Source organism: Pituophis catenifer, unplaced genomic scaffold (genome assembly GCF_029215685.1).
Source record: "Pituophis catenifer annectens isolate HBS135680 unplaced genomic scaffold, rPitCat1.0.hap2 SCAF_8, whole genome shotgun sequence".
NCBI lineage: Eukaryota > Metazoa > Chordata > Lepidosauria > Squamata > Colubridae > Pituophis > Pituophis catenifer.
In genome coordinates this window covers 11,160,343-11,180,606 of record NW_027256888.1, presented here as the reverse complement: position 1 = coordinate 11,180,606, position 20,264 = coordinate 11,160,343, and the positions used below count along the sequence as shown (strand labels likewise).

Here is a 20,264-nt window from a genome sequence, read left to right as displayed (position 1 = left end):
ATGATTTAAATCACTAGTAAAAAGGCTTGATTTAAATCAACTCGATTTAAATCGTAATTTTTAAAGAGCAACTGTCCTCTCTGCTACTCCTTTGACCCACTGTTGACTCACCGATAGTCCCAGTGTTGCAGAATATACAGCCTCCTGCTATATAACTAAGATCCATTTCATGCTGAATAAACTAAATTATTTATGTATCTTAAATAGAAAACTATCTTACGATAGATTTTTACTCCAAAAGTTGTTTATTAAAATAAATTCGATAAAAATCAAAAAAATCCAATTTAAATAAAAAAAAATCTGATTTTTTTTATTTTTTTTAAAAAAAATCATTGATTTTTATCCACCCTGTTTGGAGAAAGATTGCATTTGCATAGTACTAGAATTCATTTTTTAAAATGTTTTAATTCTGTACACATGTTTTTATTGCACTGTATGCATTATAATTTTTACTTACAAATAGTTTTCTAGAGCATGCTATAATCATAACTTGTCTGCATATATGGGGATATGGACCCATTTTATAACAGATCATGATAGATTGCCAAATATAATACATAATGGTTTTAACAGGTAAAGTTCTCTGCATCTTGATGCCAAGGTATCTTGTGGACCATTTTTTCCAGTCTGAACTGATCCATCCAATACCTTCTTCATAGGAGATGTCCTCAATTTACAACAGTTTGTTTAGTGACCGTTCAAAGTTACAATGGCATTGAAAAAAGACCATTTTTCAGATATATCCCTTTTGTAACCTGACAAGCAAAGTCCATGGAGAAGTCAAATTCACTTAACAACTGTGTTACTAACTTAACAACTTCAGTGATACACAACTGTGTCAAGAAAGGTTGTAAAATAGAGCAAAACAACAAATGTCTCGCTTAACAACAGAAATGTTGGACTCAGTTGTGGTTGTAAGTCAAGGACTATCTGTATAGGGGCTGAAACCAAGAAACCTTGGTCCTAACCTAATGGAACTTCCCTTTTCACTTTATTTATTTATTTATTTATTTATTTATTTATTTATTTTTCGAATTTCTATACCGCCCTTCTCCTTTCAGACTCAGGGCGGTGAACAGCCAAAATAAAAGCATTTATACATAAAGTACGATTAAAAATAGATTTAAAATAATTAAATTTGGCCCATAGTTTAAAATTTATCAATTTAAAATCCATATCAAAATTTAAAACCAACCATAAAATCATAAAATCAAGAGAGACCGGCTAACTGAAAGAGATGAGTTTTTAGGGCCCAACGAAAAGTCCGGAGGTCGGAGATCACTCGTATCTCTGGGGGTAGATTGTTCCAAAGGGTAGGTGCCACCACAGAGAAGGCTCTCCTCCTGGGGGTCGCCAGCCGGCATTGTCTAGCCGACGGCACCCTGAGGAGGCCCTCTCTGTGGGAGCGAACTGGCCGGTGGGAGGCTATTGGTGGCAGAAGGTGGTCCCGTAAGTACCCTCGCCCTAAGCCATGGAGCGCTTTAAAGGTGATCACCAACACCTTGAAGCGCACCCGGAAGTCCACCGGAAGCCAATGCAGCTCGTGCAGGAGAGGAGTCACATGGGAGCGCCCAGTCGCTAGACATTAGATGAACCCCCATCATCATGACCTTCTGGAAAGCATAGAAGTCAGAATTATTTTGGAGGGGTTCTAGTGGTTTAGTGTTTTCTTATAATTTTGGATGGTAAACATTGGAAGTGTTAATGTGTTGTTTTTAAAAGAGATAATTTATAGATAATGAATACATAACTGTTGAAACATTATTGTTTTGCTTTGTCTCTTACTTTTCCTACCATTTACGGTACTTTGTTTTATGTTCTTACCATGGACATTTAATTATTCATTTTGTGTCACGAGAACTATGGTTTTTATTGCCTTGTAAATTGCCATGAGTCTGAATTGACGATATCATCATCATCTCTTTATAGACAGACACATGTATATTTTTGTTTTTACTCATTGTTTTTTTTATCTAATTGTGTGTTGCCCAAGTTGCTTTCCATGAGATGGGTGGTTATATAAATTTGATTAATAAATAAACTCTCAACGTTGAAGCGAACATGGCTGAAGCCATCTTTTGCTGCCTTACAGTTGCCACGAACCTTGAGATGGGGAAGGGAGTGGGGGGGGAAGTAGATAGACCAGCTACCAGTCAAAACAAAAAGTTTTCTTGTGGGAACCAAGGTCATTTCAACAGGTTGAAGGGGGAGAGGAGTGACCAAGCAGCCTGCCAGCTATTTTCATTGGACAATGTGACCAGTGACATCTGAGATAAGGAACTTTTGCTCTTTTAATTAGGTGAAAAACCGCAGAGAGTTTTTTAGAGTTGGTTTTCACCGGCTGTGCCGATATGATGTATCCAATAAACATGCTCTTTGAGGAATCTATATGTCTCGGAGTTCTGCTTTTGGTGGGTGCATTACTGACATAACGCTGACATAAACATATAAATAAAAGACATTAAACTCGGTTTAGCGTAAACCATGGATGAGAGTTCAACCAAAGATCCCATAACATGTAACATAGACATCACGGAAGTATGAAAATAGAGCAAAGAAAGTGCTTTGTTGACTTAACCAGTTTCAGATAGCAAGCCACATCCTGGTTAAGATAAACTAATCATGCTTCTGCCTTAGCCATGATTTAATGTTACATATTTGAGTGTAGACTCAATGCATAGGATATTTTGTCTGTATTTGGGTCTGTATTTGATCTAATATTTGTTATTAATATTTGTTAGCACAATAAAGCTCTTTCTCAGCATTGCTGATAATTAGGAAGTTTAATCTCTTTTGGGAATGCTTGTCATATTTTTATCTAGCTCTGGCTTAGGGTTGATTGCTGGGAGATATTTTAATATTTGATAATGTTTTGTACTGTAAGACTATCGTGCTTAGTTTTCATTTATCTTAAAAGAATGTGAAACTGACTGTTGCCGAGTTAAATTAGTCTTCTCTAATGTGGTAGTCCTGAATTCTGTGTTTTTTTTTAAGAGTGCTTTTTTTTTTGTAATACTGTATTACTTTGAAAATGCTTGTTTGTGCTACCTGGAGTTCCTCCATATCAACAATTAGTAAATTAAGTGGTGTAGCCTTATTTATTTTGACCATGTTAAATTTTGTCTGCCTTTGATAAAACAGTTCAACGTTGGGTAAACTTAATATGTGTTATGTGAAATGTTAATTTGTTGAGTCTCGTTTTGAGACAGACTATGAGAAATTGTTCTCTTCAAGCTGATATTTTCTTGTTCAGGAAACTTCTTTGGGACTGAAAAGTATTCAGGCTAGCCAAACACTTATAAAAAGCAAGCATGGCTGTTTAGTCTTTACAGAATGCGAGCTTCAGAATGCTGGAGGAAAAGAACGTATGTTGCAAAAAAAGAAAACAAAACCTTGCTTTGGCTATTTTTTCCTACTGTTTACTTGCAATTATATTGTATATTCATATTAACCTTTTTTTTCCCTGTACCCAACAACTTCAATTTTTTTATTTTGTATAATGAGGCCATGTTTTGCTTCGCTAGGGAAATCTATTCGAGGCATAACTAGCTATTTAGAGGAGACCATGTTGGGATTAGGGGTCTTTTTGGAAATGATTCAACTGAATTTAGAAATACTTTTTGGAGCTATAGTGGGGGTTTTTTTGGGGGGGGGGTGTTGATTCAGGGAATTACTCCAAATGTATTATTGGTTGCTTTTAATTTTGAGGATGTATCAACAATCCTTTTTGTTCCCAAGTTCATACTTGGCTCTAGAGCAGTGTTTCTCAACCTTGGTAGCTTGAAGATGGGTGGACTTCAACTCCCAGAATCCCCCAGCCAGCGGTGCTGGCTGGGGGATTCTGGGAGTTGAAGTCCACCCATCTTCAAGCTACCAAGGTTGAGAAACACTGCTCTAGAGCTTCCTGGCTAAAGACACCACTGTTTCTGCAGGTCAAATCAGATCAGAATCGTATGACACTTTTTGTTTATGACATCAACAATAATTTGATCATTCTCTTCAATTCTAGCTAGCCTATACATTTAAAATAGCTGTGCAGAAAAAAAAAATATTCCATATTTTTTTTGCAGAACTAATACAATATAAATTTTATGTTATTTTTTTTTCCACTCCTAGATTTTCAGCTGAACTCTCATCTATCAACACTGGCAAATATTCACAAGATTTATCATACTCTTAATAGGCTGGTAATTGCTTACATTTTTGAAAAATCATGGTTAAATAGACGTTTAAATATTCTTCCGTTATTATTTTGCAATCGGCAACAAAGACCTGTGTAAATTCAACTGTGTGTACTTTCTTTTGAGCTAATCCTTTCTTCAATATTCATCTTTAGATTAATATTCAAACTTTAGATGCGCAACTGGTATGTTCATTCATTCTTCCATTAAACAAATAACCCCTGAGTCCACATATCTTAGGATTCTTATCCTGCTATTCCTATTACCCTATGTAGTCTTGCCCACTTGTAGGTTGCATATTAGTATAATAAGCATGCTGTAGGATTATCAGAAAGTCAGAGCCAAAGTCTTTCTTAATAAGTTTTAATACTTTGAGGTTTTAGGTAATAGTTCTATTATTTAGATATATACTTGTTTGTGTGTTTTAATATGATAACTCAATGGAATTTCTGACCCTAAGGATTCTTAGGTTATTCAGAGTTGCTTATTCCTTTCAAAATACATATATAATGTATCGAATTTAAATAAGACATTAAAACACATATCAAGCTATTACTCTGCTCCTTTCTTTCTGGAAGCATTAGGAAGCTTGCGTATCACAATGATATGGTCAATTGTTGAAGCGTTTACAACAGGAGCTGAGAATTATCAAAGCGTTGATTTTTGTCGTGGTTTCACAGATAGAGAAATGAAGCTAATTCATTAATTACTAATGGGAGAAGATGGCAAGGGAGTGAGGATCACAGACAGAAAGCAGAGCTACCTAATTCATTCTTTGCATCTGTCTTCAAGCCAGGGGAAAAAAATAGCACAAACTGCCAAAAACAGAACAGTAAAAGACAAACTAGGAATACAATTTAAAATAGGCAAGAGAATGGTAAGAGAATACCTGTCACTCTAGATGAATTCAAATCAGCAGGACAGGATGTATTACATCCCAGAGGTCTGAAGGAGTGGTCAGAGGTGATCTTGGAACCTTTGAACCAGTTCTGTCAATGATCCTGGGACATTGGAGAACTACCAGAGAACTGGAAAAGAGCTGATGTAGTTCCCATCTTCAAAAAAAGGGAAAAATCGATCTAGGAAACTTCAGATCAATCAAACTGAAATCAATACCTGGGAAGATCCTGGAAAAGTATAGTATAGTTTACTTTATTGTCATTGCACATGGTACAACGAAATTAAATGCCATCTTCAGTATACATGATAACTATAAAAATAAAAACACAAACACATCCTTTACATTCTATATAATTGAAGTTGAAAACCCAATATTGCGCTATGACTATACCATAGAATTCAATATGGTTATTGCCCTGGGATAGAAGCTGTTTTTCAGCCTGTTTGTCTGAAATAATAAAAAGATAACAAACAATTGATCTCCGAACACTTAGAAGCAAGCAAAATTTATAATTAGAAGTGAGTATGGGTTTGTCAAAAACAGATCATGCCAAGCAAATTTTATTTCATTCTTTGACAAAGTGACTAAATTAGTGGGCCATTGAAATGCTGCGGACATAGTATTCTTAGATTTCAGTTAGGCATTTGACAAAGTAGACCACAGCCGTCTTCTTAGTAAGTTAGAAAAATGTGGGATAGACGGCATCACCATCAGATGGATTTGTAACTGGCTTACAGACCTCACTCAACGTGTATTCCTTAATGGAACTACATCTATATGGAAAGAAGTAAGCAGTGGGGTACCCCAAGTTCTGTCTTAGACCCAGTACTCTTCAATATCTTCATAAACGATTTAGATGAGTGAATAAAAGGGAACTCGGTCTGCTGCACCCAAAAAGGTCAGGTCAATTCTAGGCTGCATTAACAGGGATAGAATCAAGATCACATGAGGTGTTAGTATCACTTTATAAAACCTTAGTAAGACCATACCTGGAATATTACGTCCAGTTTTGGACTCCACAATATTAAAAAAAAATGTAGAGAGACTGGAAAAATTGCAGAGAAGAGGTACAAAGATGATTGGGGGTGGGCGGGCGTGCTAAAACATATAGGAATTGGCTATGCCTAGTCTAGTGAAAAGTAGGCCCAGGGGTGACATGATAGCAGTGTTCCAATATTTGAGAGGCTGCCACAAAGAAGAGGGGACCAACCTATTCTCTAAAGCACCTGAAGGCAAGACAAGAAGCAATGGATGGAAACTAATCAAGGAGAGAACCAACCTAGACCTAAGGAGAAATTTCCTCACAGTGAGAACAATTAACCAGTGGAATGGGTTGCCTTCAAAAGTTGTGGGTGCTCCATCACTGGAGGTTTTTAAGAAATGATTCGGCAGCCAGAATGATATAGGGTCTCCTTGTGCAAGGGAGATTAGAAGATCTCCAAAGCCCTTCCAACTTCTGTTAAGCTGCTTTTCTCACTCCCTGCTCTTTGGCTAAACCAGCACCAACAATCTTTTCCTCACATCAGTGGTGGGTTCCTTCCGGTTCGGTCCGGTTCGGCCGAGCCGGTAGCGGTGACGATATGACGTCACCGAACCGGTTCCCCCTTGCCCTCCCCCCCACGTTATTCTTACCTTCTATTTGGTCCCACCCCCAATCTATTGCTGCCTCCTGAGTCTTGCCGCGGGGCTTCAAAGGGCCGTCCTACAGCTGATCAGTGTTAAAAAAGCAAACAAGTCGGGTCGTAAGTGCGAGGACTGGTCGTAAGTGCGAGGACCTTCCAGAAATGACTCTGACCAACTAGCCACGCCCACCTAGTCACATGACCTCCAAGCCACACCCACAAAATAAGCCACGGCCACAGAACCGGTAGTAAAAAAATTTAGAACCCACCCCTGCCCCACATGCTTCCAGCTAATGGTAATAACTCCCTTGGACTTCCAATGGGTGAACCAAGAAAAGGAGATAGGTTTAAAATCACGCACGCAGGTCTTTGAGGGAAGTAAAACTCCAGCGTTGCCTTTGTTCATTTAGTGGATCTCATATTTTACAATTCAGAGATTTTCACTCCATCTTTTCAAATAGACTTGTAGCACATGCTTGAGCTTGCTCTGGACCTTCTTTTACTTGATATAATCCAAAACTTAGGGAGGGCACTTGGTTGCTTAGTATCTGCTCCAGGACTAGACCATTTATATCCAATTCCTGTATTATTTTAATCCAAAGGAGCATTTAATTCCACTGTTAATATCAGTTACAAAATCAGGCTGCATTCATCTTGCTGACTTTGGGGGAAAAATCAGGCTACAATGTCTTATTCATTATTTGCTTATATGGATAAGTTGTTGGAAAGTGAGATGAAATCTGGAACTTTGTTGAACCCATGCATATTGCAGTAATTAAAGGGAAATAACAGAACAAGAATATTAACGACAATTTTTATGATAAAACACTTAAGAAATTTCATCTAGAATAATTTAAAGCAGAAAGTTCACACGTTTTCACTCAGATAAGAGAGGCAGTCATAACTTTGACATTTAAATCTGATGAGGGAAAGTAGTAGGCCAGAATAAGATAGCTGTATATATCTGAATCTACAAAGCAATATCGAAACTCCCAGTTAATTAAGTTAATTTTTTTTTTCAGAATTTGACAGAAGATACTAGTCAAGACGATCACCAAACAGGTAAAAAGTTCCTACATTTATATGCATTACAGAATTTTTAAGAATGTTGAGTGAAAAGGAAACCTTATTAAGTTTTTATTTGTTAGGCAAATTTGTATCATCCTTTAATTTCTATCAAAATGGAGGAGAAATCCTTCCTAGGATTTATAAAATGATGTGATAGATTGTTTTGAAGGTGTAACAATGTGTATTCGGTTATTTAATATTATAGCAATTACTTTTTATATCTAGTAAAAGTTCAGTTAAAACAGATTGCTGTAGGCTATGTTAAAAACATTTGATTAATCATGGTTTGTTTAGTTATCTGCAGTGAATAAATCAGAGTGGCAAGTTCCCATGACACATAAATTATAACCCCCAATACACAAACTGTTGTAACTGAGTTCGCAAAACATGCTAAAAAAGTCTCCAAATAATTCCCATTACAGATGCTAATATATTATACATTTGTATGTTATATTAGGCCTTTAGGGGCATTGCACATCTGAATTTTCTCTGCTGATGTTTCAGTGTGGTTTAAAAAGTCTTCAGTTTGATTGATAAGTTTTGCGAGAAAGTATAACTTGATGAAATAAGATAATTAAATAACATCTACCTATTTTCATGTTTGTCTCTTTTTCCTACATTCCCTTGCAGGAAACCTGAGATCTTGCAGTTCATCAGACAGCTTTAGCAAAGTGATGCCTCCAAGAAAAAAAAGGCGACCTACAACAGGAGATGATCTGACAGCTAAAAAAAGTCGGCACGATGGGTAGGTAACCTTGCCTATTCGGTCATTATTCAATTAAGAAACATGACATTTGGAAGAGCAGCGAACCAGGAGAAGATGGTTGAACTTTCAACTCATGAGCAGCTTATTTAAATGAAATTTCTAGGCTTTCTTATGCTCTGCAGCCTGGCACAATATACTCTCGTTATTTTAAGAATTATCGTCAATGCTACTTATTCCTCCATAAGAAGTTATTTAGGAGGACAGATTTCTCCATAGATTTTATAATTTGACCTATGTAGTCTACATACTTTGATTATGGTGGGCGAGTGGCAAAACGATAAAAAACCCTATAAAGCAGAAATCTCACAATGGTGAGCCTCAATTTCTAATAAGTAAGTGAAGTAAGATTTGGTAAGCAAGATTTGTTTCCTGCTTCTGGTTGTACATGAAAATAGTTGGGAAGAAATATTTTGGATCTCAATTCAGCACACAGCATTTCTGTTCATTAAAGCAGCCTAATTTTTTTTCCCCTGGGCTTCAGTGCAAATCAGAAAAAAGATCCTTGTGCTGTAAGGTCGCAGCTGATTTCATAAAGCAGCCGCTTCTTTTTCTAGGATCATGCCATCTGTTGCATCAGTTTAAGGCCTGTCTTGAAAGTGCTTTAAATTTCAGTGTAGAATTTGGAAGTTCATGTAAATGATCTTATAAAATTATTCAGTGTCAGAATTCTGAAAGTGAGTGGGTTGACCAGGGACCAGAAGTTACTTGGAAGGCTTGCAATCTATCGACATTGGCATATCGTTTTATAGAACTGTGAAACGCCCATGTTCTTAAGCTTTTTCTCTTTTTTTTTTCAGCGTGTACAGAAAATATGATTCTACCAGAATAAGGTCAGAAGATGATATGTTTTCAAGCAAAAGGTGTTTAGAATGGTTCTATGAATATGCAGGCAAGTGTTCGCATCTGCACATTTCTTAAATATTACTAACCAAGAATTTGAAAGGAAAAATCAATTTGAAGTATTAAAATAGTCAACTTTTTAATTAAATGAGGATGACTTCAAATAATTGTATCTTTCTCCACAAGTGCATCTTAATTTTTGACTTGAAATTATAGTCAGTTTTGCAGATATTTAATAGATCCATTTTTGAAAATTCAAAGCTGGTTTTGAGGTGCTGTATATTAAACACTTGAAGAGTATTTCTTTTTGGTTAATTGGAGCAGTGGATGTGAATCTGCAATAAAGTAAATAATAACATTTGATTCTGTTTTGAGGAACCTTTGGGCTCTTTGAATATTTGCATGTTGTGACAGCTGTATCTTGTGGGATTGAGATAGAGAAAGGAGTTTTTGATCTTTGGACCTGCACTTCCTCCTGTGTGCCTAAACAATGTTCAAGAAATCACATCCTTGTAAGAGCTGCTCTTTTGTATGGTCCAGTCATGTGGACTTTACTAATCAAACGATTGTAACTTTTGAGTAGAAAATAATCTTTGTCATTTACTTGTAGGAACAGATGATGTTGTGGGTCCTGAAGGAATGGAGAAGTTCTGTGAGGACATAGGGGTTGAGCCAGAAAACGTACGTTCAGGTTCATTTATCGGTGGTAGGGAACCAGTTTGTGCTTCATCCATTTCCATTTTTTAAAAAATGTGATTTACTCGTTCTGTCGCTCTATCCTAAACCTGATGAGGAACTTAGCACATTGATAGTGCTGGCACAGTGTGTTTATGCATTAAATAATTGGCAAATATGGTTCTGTTACCCTCTAGCATGTGGGCAGCTCTAACGCACAACTTCCATTTGTGATTAGATAATTGTAGCTCAGTGGCTAAGACGTTGAGCTTGTCGGTCGAAAGGTCGGCAGTTCAGCGGTTCGAACCCCTAGTGCCGCGTAACGGGGTGAGCTCCCGTTACTTGTCCCAGCTTCTGCCAACCTAGCAGTTCGAAAGCACGTAAAAAATGCAAGTAGAAAAATAGGGACCACTTGGTGGGAAGGTAACAGTGTTCCGTGCACGTTTGGTGTTGAGTCATGCCGGCCACATGACCACGGAGACGTCTTTGGACAGCACTGGCTCTTCGGCTTTGAAACGGAGATGAGCACCGCCCCCTAGAGCCGGGAACGACTAGCACATATGTGCGAGGGGAACCTTTACATTTACATTAATTATAGCAAATGGTTCCATATGTCCATGCATGCAGGATGTACGTGATAGTGTATGAATGTATACTTTCCAGTTTGTTTAGGAATACATACATCCAGAAACAATGTTGATTTGCATTTGGATGGCATACTTAAAAATTTGCTCTGTTAGCAAGCTATCACAAGAAAATCATTCCTTCACCTACCAATGCAATAAAACATTGGGCATATGTGGAGCAGAAATCAGATGCATTTACCGTTTGACTGTTTTACGCTAATCATGATATGAAAGTGGCCATTGAAATGATTCAATATTATATTTATTATGTTTTCTGAACAGAAGAAATAAATTTCTGGCAGTCATTTTTCCTTTTTATAGTTGTTGTTGTTGTTGTTGTTGTTATTATTATTATGTATTGAATTTTTATACCACCCTTCTCCCAAAGGATTCAGGGCGGTGCACAACCACGATAAAACCAACAGTAAATAAAAGTTAAAATTAATTAAAACAAATTGAATAATCTGGTCGACAACATAATTAAAAATTAAAATTTCCCAATTAAAATTCAAATTTTTTTTAGGCCAGCCCAGCTTGCTGGAATAAAAGCGTCTTGAGGGCCCAGCGAAAGGTGCGAAGGTCGGGGATCCTCCATATCTCTGGAGGCAATTTGTTCCAGAGCGCAGGTGCCCCCACAGAGAAGGCTCTTTCCCTGGGGGTCGCCAGTTGACACAGTTTGACCGACGGCACCCTGAGGAGTCCCTCTCTGTGGGAGTGTACTGGTCGATGGGAGGCTATCGGTGGCAGAAGGCGATCTCATAGGTACCCAGGTCCTAAGCCATGGAGCGCTCTAAAGGTGGTAACCAACACCTTGAATCACACCCGGAAGGCCACCAGGAGCCAGTGCAGCTCGCGCAGGCAAGGTGTTACATGGGAGCGCCACTTCATTCCCATAATCACCCGCGCGGCCGCATTCTGGACCAGCTGAAGCCTTCAGTGCTCTTCAGATATTTTTGTCTTTCCACTCATCCCTTGAATGCCAACACTGGCAATAATATCCCCTGCCCTTTTTCAAGTCTAAATAGTTGAAAAAAAAATGGAGCCGTGTATCCCTTCTGCCCTATCCCTGCTTGCCAATACAAGGCTTTGAAAACGAGATGCATTAAGAAAAGCGTCGAAGAAATAAAAATTCTTATGTAAACTTTGGGATCTTTTGTTTATTTTTATAACAGGTAGCCATGCTTGTGTTGGCTTGGAAGTTGGATGCTCAGAACATGGGCTATTTTACATTGCAAGAATGGCTAAAAGGAATGACATCCCTGCAGTAAGTGTTATTTCTTTTAACAAATGTGAAATAGCTCCAGTAGCGATCATTGTCCTCTTGTAAAGTTAATCTTGCATATTTATATAAAGTAAAAAAAAAAAAACTGTACTGTCTTATCCAGTCATTTTGTGAAGATGCATGTAACATCTAAGAGCTGTGGTGCAGTGGTTAGAATGCAGTTGGTACTGCAGGCCAACTCTGCCCACTGCCAGGAGTTCGATCCTGACCGGCTCAAGGTTGACTCAGCCTTCCATCCTTCTGAGGTCGGGTAAAATGAGGTAAACCCAGATTGTTGGGGGCAAGATGCAGACATTTGTAAACAGCTCAGAGAATGCTATAAAGCACTAGGAAGCGGTATGTAAGTCTGACTGTTATTGCTATATTTTTCTGAATATTTATGTATGTGGTTTTATTTACTGTTCATTCCACGAGACTTGAGGCAGATGATAAAGAATAAAAGAAATATATTCAATAAAATTGGGAGCATTCAGTATTTAAAATCTTATACTTTGGGGGCCTAAAACATTGTGGAACAACTGGTTTTTAAGCACTTCCAGTTGTAGTCAGAGTCTCAAGAATAGCCATCACCATGCCCCCCTCCCTGGCCTACTTGCCACTCATCTCACTTATACACTATCTCAGCGATGGCTAACTTTTTTGCCGTCGCGTGCCAAAAGCGGGGGTCGCACGGGGGTGTGTGGTGCGGTCGCGTGCACGCCTGCCCACACCCATAATTCAATGTGGCCCCCCGCGCAATGCGTGTGCAACCACCACCCTCGTGTTCCCCCCGCTTTTGGCACGTGATGGCACGGTGGGCCCAGTAGGCCCGTTTTTTGCCCTCCCAACACTCCAGAGTCTTTCTTGGATCCAGAGGAGGGCAAAAACGGCCTCCTCCCCTGGAGGCCCTCCAGAGGCCGGAAACAACCCATGGGACCGGAAGACCTGTTTTTCGCTCTCCCCAAGCTTGCCGGAGCTGAGCTAGGGCAACGCTCGCGTGCTCACCAATATGACTCCGCGTGCCACAGTGGTGGGTTTCAAATTTTTTTACTACCGGTTCTGTGGGCATGGCTTGGTGGGCGTGGCAGGGGAAGGATATTGTAAAATCTCCATTCCCACCCCACTCCAGGGGAAGGTTATTGCAAAATCCCCATTCCCTCCCGATCAGCTGGGACTTGGGAGGGAGAAAATAGATGGGGGCGGGGCCAGTCAGAATTTTTACTACCGGTTCTCCGAACTACTCAAAATTTCCGCTACCGGTTCTCCAGAACTGGTCAGAACCTGCTGAAACCCACCTCTGGCGTGTCACCTGTGGCACGCGTGCCATAGGTTCACCATCACAGCACTATCTCCTTCCAGAACCTCTACCAGCTAATGATCACTCTTTCCCCTGAAATCCTTCTCCCACTAGGTCCCAAGTAATGAGGGTTGAAGCCCCTTCCCTCCTCCTGGGGGTGGAGAGCAATTTACTGTGCCCCACATGTCTTAGGAGACTGCCCTGGACCTTCCCCTTATGTGTACAGTAGATGGGTTTCTCTCACATGCTAAGGGAAGAAAGTGCTGTTGTGCATTGTCATTTTGTGGGAGTTGTTTTGGAAATAAGACTTTTCACATCTTAAAAACAAGGGATTTACAACTTGTGGGGTGATTTGCAGCAATCTTGTCTCGTAACATTTGAATCGCTGTTCATGACGATTATTAACTTTACAGGTGTGACACAACAGAGAAGCTAAGAAATTCTTTGGATTACTTGAGATCTTTATTAAACGAGCCTATGAATTTTAAGCTTATTTATAGATACGCGTTTGACTTCGCACGTGTGAGTAGCCTGAAATTCTGTTAAATCTTCTAGTAAATCCTGGCCAGAATGAGAAAACCTCAGGGGTGCTTTATTTTCTCTCCTAAATTGTTTGCTCTTGGTTGGAAATGGAGGGAAGAAACAAACCTTGTTCACCTGAAAGGCAAAATACATTACATTCTAGTTTGAAGCATATAGTGAGGAGGAACCCCCAAGTATTGGCTCCACCTCTGTTTCTGACCCATTGCAGACCATCAGGATTTGCAAAATACAATCCGTCCAAACCATGCATGTTGTCCCAGAATCTTCCCTTACCAAAATTGTATTTTTAAAAAAATCACGTTAATAATGTCATCGAATGTTCTACCCACGGTTTTTGCCCTCAAACCAATCTTGTATGTCATGAAGTGATGTTATTTTGAAACATTTTCATATCTCCAATATTTTAATAGGACAGGAAGGGAAGTATTAAATATATGGGAAGTTGCCATATGATGTGTTAAATGAAAATTAAAATACTAAAGTGTTAATTTTTTAAATGGTTTCTCTTGGCTCTTCCTGCTTCTGAGATTGTGGAGTCCAGAAGAGGCCTTTAGTCTAAAACATATATATATATCCCTGGTCTTTGAAGCTGATTATTGTAACAATAAAAAAATCACTATTCCTTTGTATTATCTTAATCATAGGATGGAATGATATAATCCATGCAGATAGGAATATGTCTCTTAGTATGTGAACAGGTCACTTCCTGGGATTGGAAGTATGTCTTCATACTGAAGATAACATTAAATACTTTAACAAACTCTAGAAAGAGTGCAGAGAAGAGTAACAAAGTTGATAAGGGGTCTAGAGGCTAACCAGTATCATTAATGGTTAAGGGGTCTAGATATTCTTAATCTAATAAAGAGAAGGATTAGGTAGCTGTCTTTTGGTGCTGGAGGGCCTATCACAGGAAGGAGAGGGTCATCTTATTCTCCAAAATACCAGATTGCAGGACAAGAAGCAATGGATGGAAGTTTGTTTAAGAGAGATCTGGAACAAAGGAGGAATCTCCTGAAGTAAGAACAATTAATTAAAATCTTTAGGAAATCTAGCTTGACTGCACATCCATTGATGAAAACAAAAAAACAAAGGAATGCTAGATAAAAGATAAGAGCTGCATTAGACTTTTTTGAGGAATAAATTGATGTGGGTTTTAGCTCAACTAAGCAAGATTACAAGTATTTTTTTGCTCCTTCTGACAGGAAAAAGATCAGCGAAGCCTAGATATGAATACTGCCAAGTGTATGCTAGGACTCCTCTTAGGAAAAACATGGCCCCTCTTTCCAGTATTTCATCAGTTCTTAGAGGTACAAGTAGAAAATAACTTTTTCTATGTGTGTTTTTTTAAATGCAGCATTAAAATTAAAATTGAGAATTGACAGTGAATTAATTGAAAATATTGTTACCCAATATTTACAATTACAATTAACACAAATACTTATATGATTTTTTTTGGGGGGGGGGGGGGCTTGGAATTTTTGCTCGAAGTAATGTCCATTAACTTGAGGTTTGCTTCTTAAATTGTGTTTTTATTGTAATGATGTCTTTTACATCAATTACCCTGTTTCCCCCAGAATAAGACATCCCCTGATAATAAGCCCAATCGGGCTTTTGAGCACATGGCAGTAAGGCCAAATGCTTATTTCACAGTTCAAAAAAATATAAGACAGGGTCTTATTTTCAGAGAAACACGATAGGTAATTATGCAAATGTAGTAGAGGTAAATGATGGACATCTGGATCTAATGGATGGACACTCCATTCTCTAAAGCAGGGGTGTCAAACTCCCGGCGTCAAGGCAGCATCGTGATGTATCATGACTTTTTCCCCCTTTGCTAAACTTGGTGTGGGCGTGACCAGCGCGTGACGCATCTGGCCTGCGGGTCATGAGTTTGACAGCCCTGCTCTAAAGTGATCCATTATATTGAGGCTGATACGGAAAGTATCTATTTGTGATTTCTGAAAAGGAAGAGCAGGCAACAGTATTTTGCAGGCTTGCTTACTGTGAAAGAGGCAAAGGTTTCTTTAAAATTCCCCGTGCAATGTATCCCAGAAAAATGGATTTTTGATGATACCTTCCTTTCATCTGGTTTTGTCTTGTTTTGGGGGGGGGGAAGTTAATTTCTATTATGCTTGGTAGCCTTAAATGTTATAGCTATAATATTTATATTATAGAATATCAGACCGTCTACATTACATTTGCAAAATTAGCTTTTGCATTTTTAGATCCCGGCGACTTTGTTCAAAAGGCGTTTTGAATAACTGCTGTTTTTGTTTTAAGTAGCAATCTAAGTACAAAGTTATCAACAAGGACCAATGGTGCAATGTTCTGGAATTCAGCAGATCCATTAATCTTGACCTCAGCAATTATGACGAAGACGGAGCATGTACGTATATGCGGTCAGGAAAGACAAAGAATCATTTCACATATCTGTGATCTCTCTATGCCTTTTTGTGTTTCTGTAATATATATATATATATATTTTACAAAAATGTTTCCTTCTTTCTTTAAGGGCCAGTGTTGCTGGATGAATTTGTGGAGTGGTATAAAGAGAAACAAATGACATAGGAATTTTAACTATGCACAGCTGCTCAAGAGCCTTTGTTACTACAGTTAATGTCAACCATTAGCCATAAACTTCTCTTTGTATATAAAGCGCATGCGGCTTTTCCTGCACTGTATCCCATTTTCAGGGATTTTTTTGGGTGTTTGCTGTTTAACAAGCCAGCTCTGCTTGCTGTGTACCATTGTTCTCTCCGAAAGGCTGCTTTGCATTTTGTCTCTACACTACAGATGGTGAAGTTGCCAGCATCCTCACTGTGACTAATGTGAATATTGCTGTCTAAACTTTGTATATGTGTATAAAAAAAAAAAAAAGCTTCATCTAGGAATGATTTCAGCAGGAAAGGTATTATAAAAAATAATTTTGTCACATTCAAGTAACCATGTAACTTAATTTTTAATTGACTTGGTCTCGGGCCTAGCATTTCAGGGAAAGTGATGGGGGGGGGAGAAAGGGTTTGTCTAGGTAGAACTATTGCTAGTTTAGTAATAGTTGTTTTAGGATGCTAGTTTTTGAAGGAAAATCTTGCAGCATGGTTTCCTTGCCAGTGCCCAACTTCATTTTTATTTAATAAGCAATTATTGGCTACCGTTTTAATTGAAACTCTCAATGAATTGTTACAGCTTGAACAGAGTTGTACACGCCATAGTAACTTCCATTGGGTGATAATGCTGATTTCCTAATAGTCAGATGCTGTAGTTTGGTAAGAGGTACAGGTGATCGAATTAAACATTCTGATTTAAAAGGGTTTTAGACTTGTAACGTGGCATATTCTTCTATTTTACTGTTATTCTTGTTCCCAGTGTGTTTTGATGATCTGGATAAAGACAGAATGAAGTCTTGTTTCAAAACACAGCCTAAATGTATGAATGTATTTCAGAGACTGGAATCAAAGCTTAGCCTGAAAACTTGGCATGGCTGCGTTTAATGTTCCAGGGATTGAATTTCCTGGCAAAATGCCAATTACAAGCAACATCTAATCAAGCAGCATCTCTATTTATTTGGGATCATTTTATCTGTTTGGACTGGAAAGTTCAAAGAAATAGATGAATGAAGTAACTTCCTGTGTCACCTTTTCATCAGTCTTCATAATACAGTTCAATGTACATTTCTATAATTTTTTTTTTACTAAGGTAGCTTATAGACTTATTGAAAATGCATTCAAAAATCCATTGGTCTTTGTTCAATTAACCAAGAGTTCATTGTGAAATTTGCAATAAAACATGAGCTTGCCTTTTCTTTTACAGAAAGTTAAAACTACATGAGCATTCAGAATTTAGGAATATAAATTAGCAATAGCAATAGCACTTAGACTTATATACCGCTGTACAGTGCTTTACAGCCCTCTCTAAGCAGTTTACAGAATCAGCCTATTGCCCCCAACAATCTGGCTCCTCATTTTACCCACCTTGGAAGGATGAAAGGCTGAGTCAACCTTGAGCCTGGTGAGATTTGAACTGCCAGATTGCAGGCAGCTGGCAGGCAGCAGAAGTAGCTTGCAGTACTGCACTCTAACCACTGCACCACCATGGCTCATCCAAATTAAGCTTAAATAACAAATTAGTACAAACCACTTATTTTTATTTTCAAAGTACTGAAGGCATTTGTAAAGAAAAAAAAAAGATGTATATCATAAGCAAGCATAGCTTCTTTAGGATTGGACACTTCTAAAGAAACAAAATAAGAAAAATAAAGGACTGGAATCCAAAGAAATCCACATGCAAATGTGAATTCTGCCCAGAACAGGAGCTGTGGGAATGGAGCTTTTCTTTTTTTCTTTTTTTCTTTTGATGCCTTCATGAGCTTCAGAAGGCTTGGGAGCAGGGATTGAATGGGGCAGAGCTACACAATCTGTTGACCAGGTAGTAAGACTGGAAATGGACGCAGTTATAGTACTTAGATGGACTTTTCACAGGCTATCACTTCTGTTGTCCATTCCCCCCCCCCCCCCCAAAGTAGAGCTGGAAGTTGGCTGTGCCAATCTCTGTTGAGAACAGACAAGTAATACCATGAACCAGTTTGTGTTCCCTCCAATACTTCCTGATCTACGTTATTATTTAGGATAGCCATAGTCAAAACCTGATAACTGTCCAACTGGGAAGATACAAATACTGGATACAAATACTGGATTAGAGGCTAATTTTGTTGAGACATAAAAGGATTTTCAGTAACAAAGGTAACAGCCAAAGAACTTTATGAGATCTAGTTTTGATAAAGAAAAGTATAAGGTTAACAAACTTGTGTCTAGTTCATTCTTGGGAGTGATTCTCATTTTTTCTATTTGCATGTGAATATTAATACACAAAGCAAAAACACCTGATCAAGTGGTAGGGAGGACACACTTCAAAATTGTACTGTCTTCCATTTAAAAATGAAGGATCAATTGGGGGTCAGTTAAATAATGACCAAAGGGCAGAAACTGTTAAAATAATGGCCAAAGGGTAGAAACTGCAGTCTCTTTTGCTTTGTTCGTGACAGGCCTCTTCTGTTTATGTGTTTATGGCTCCTATTACAAAGTTGATCAAGAGACTTGCATGTCTTATGTTTTGCTCTCAACAATCACACACACACACAGAGAGAGAGAGAGAGAGAGAGAATTGGCCTTGCGTGTAAAAGCAGGCTCATCTAAAACGTAATTATTAAGGACACTGTGCTCACAACTTTTGTGATATACAAAGGAAAATGAGAAAAGATCCACTTGGTATATGGGTCAGAATTGTATTTTTTGAGTTTTTGAAATTCTGACTTCCCTATTTAACCAATCATGCTCAGAATGGCCCTGATTCCTTGGGGGGGGGGGAAATGGCATTTTCTGGAAAACTCTCTACGTAATGCTGTCCGAGTAAAGTTAATCAAAGTTGTTCATTTTTCATACATTTTGAATTTTTGGCATCTTTTTAAAATAGTGTGATTGATTTTCTTGTTGTTAAAGGAAAAAAGGCCGTACATTGAATTGGTTAAAGTTGAAAATATCTTTTCTACAGAATGCTATCAAGATGTGTGTTCATTATTCTAATGTGAAATTCTTAAAAGATAAGCTTTTTAAATGACCAAGTGAATAAAGATACATGAATGGTCGAATGGCCCATAATAAGACTGTATATTGTCCAGTACCAAAGACTGATGAATCTTTTATGCTTTTTACCTTTCAGGATCAGAAATGGTATTATCAATTCTAATACCTACTATTATTTTTACCATTTTCTTTTTGGGGTCGGGTCAGATAAATTCAAATTGAATACTGAAAATGTAACCATCTGAAAAATTTTTGGTTTGTACAAAACCAAATGATCTGTGCTTTTTGTAAACGTGAGGAACAAAATTGTGAAAGCGTTCCATAAATTTACTTTAGTATAAATTTACATAAAGCATTTAATTAAACGTGAATAGTTTTCTGCTTTCCTTTTTAAACAATTCATATCAGTCTCATGCTGAGACTTCACATACATTTTACTACATAAACACATTGTTTTAATTCTGTGCTTGTAGTTAAAATTTTCTCCTACTCCCTTAAGTATTGGCAACTTTTCCCCCCTTACCGCTTTTAGAGAAACCAGCATATAAAAATATTGTTGAATTCATAATGGGAGAACTTCTAACAATACTTAGATATTTGGTAATATTAATTACTGATTCTTAAGTGCTTCATAATAATAAAGATTTGGTTTGTGTCTGAGTAAATGGCAAGTGTTAAATACCTACTGATAGCCTTAAACTTTGTCCTTCTCATATGGTTGTTTAAATGCATAGTTACTTCACTGATTTACACTGACTTTCTGGGAAACTTTAAAAAAATGTGTTCTGTTGTGACAGATGCAGTTTACCTGCTTTTTTGTCTTTAAAGTTTCCACATGGCATACCTGAAGTGCGCACTTTGGCTTACTGCAGTTGTGTCACTTCCTTGGAATTTGATAGTGTAGT

At 38.0% G+C, this 20,264-nt stretch overlaps 1 protein-coding gene across 2 annotated transcripts in view; it reads left to right on the top strand.

Annotated features, from left to right (window-relative positions):
- DCUN1D4 (defective in cullin neddylation 1 domain containing 4) overlaps positions 1 to 19,730 on the top strand; it is a 28,262-nt gene extending 8,532 nt beyond the window's left edge. For both annotated transcript variants that reach the window (XM_070948659.1, XM_070948660.1), the window contains exons 2-11: positions 4,117 to 4,187; positions 7,727 to 7,766; positions 8,403 to 8,517; positions 9,336 to 9,427; positions 9,989 to 10,059; positions 11,852 to 11,943; positions 13,651 to 13,759; positions 14,983 to 15,087; positions 16,064 to 16,166; positions 16,293 to 19,730. In XM_070948659.1, the coding sequence (XP_070804760.1) occupies positions 4,117 to 4,187; positions 7,727 to 7,766; positions 8,403 to 8,517; positions 9,336 to 9,427; positions 9,989 to 10,059; positions 11,852 to 11,943; positions 13,651 to 13,759; positions 14,983 to 15,087; positions 16,064 to 16,166; positions 16,293 to 16,348 (854 nt within the window). In that variant the 3' untranslated portion in view covers positions 16,349 to 19,730. The remainder of the gene's footprint in view (positions 1 to 4,116; positions 4,188 to 7,726; positions 7,767 to 8,402; positions 8,518 to 9,335; positions 9,428 to 9,988; positions 10,060 to 11,851; positions 11,944 to 13,650; positions 13,760 to 14,982; positions 15,088 to 16,063; positions 16,167 to 16,292) is intronic.
- The last annotated feature ends 534 nt before the right edge of the window (positions 19,731 to 20,264 follow it).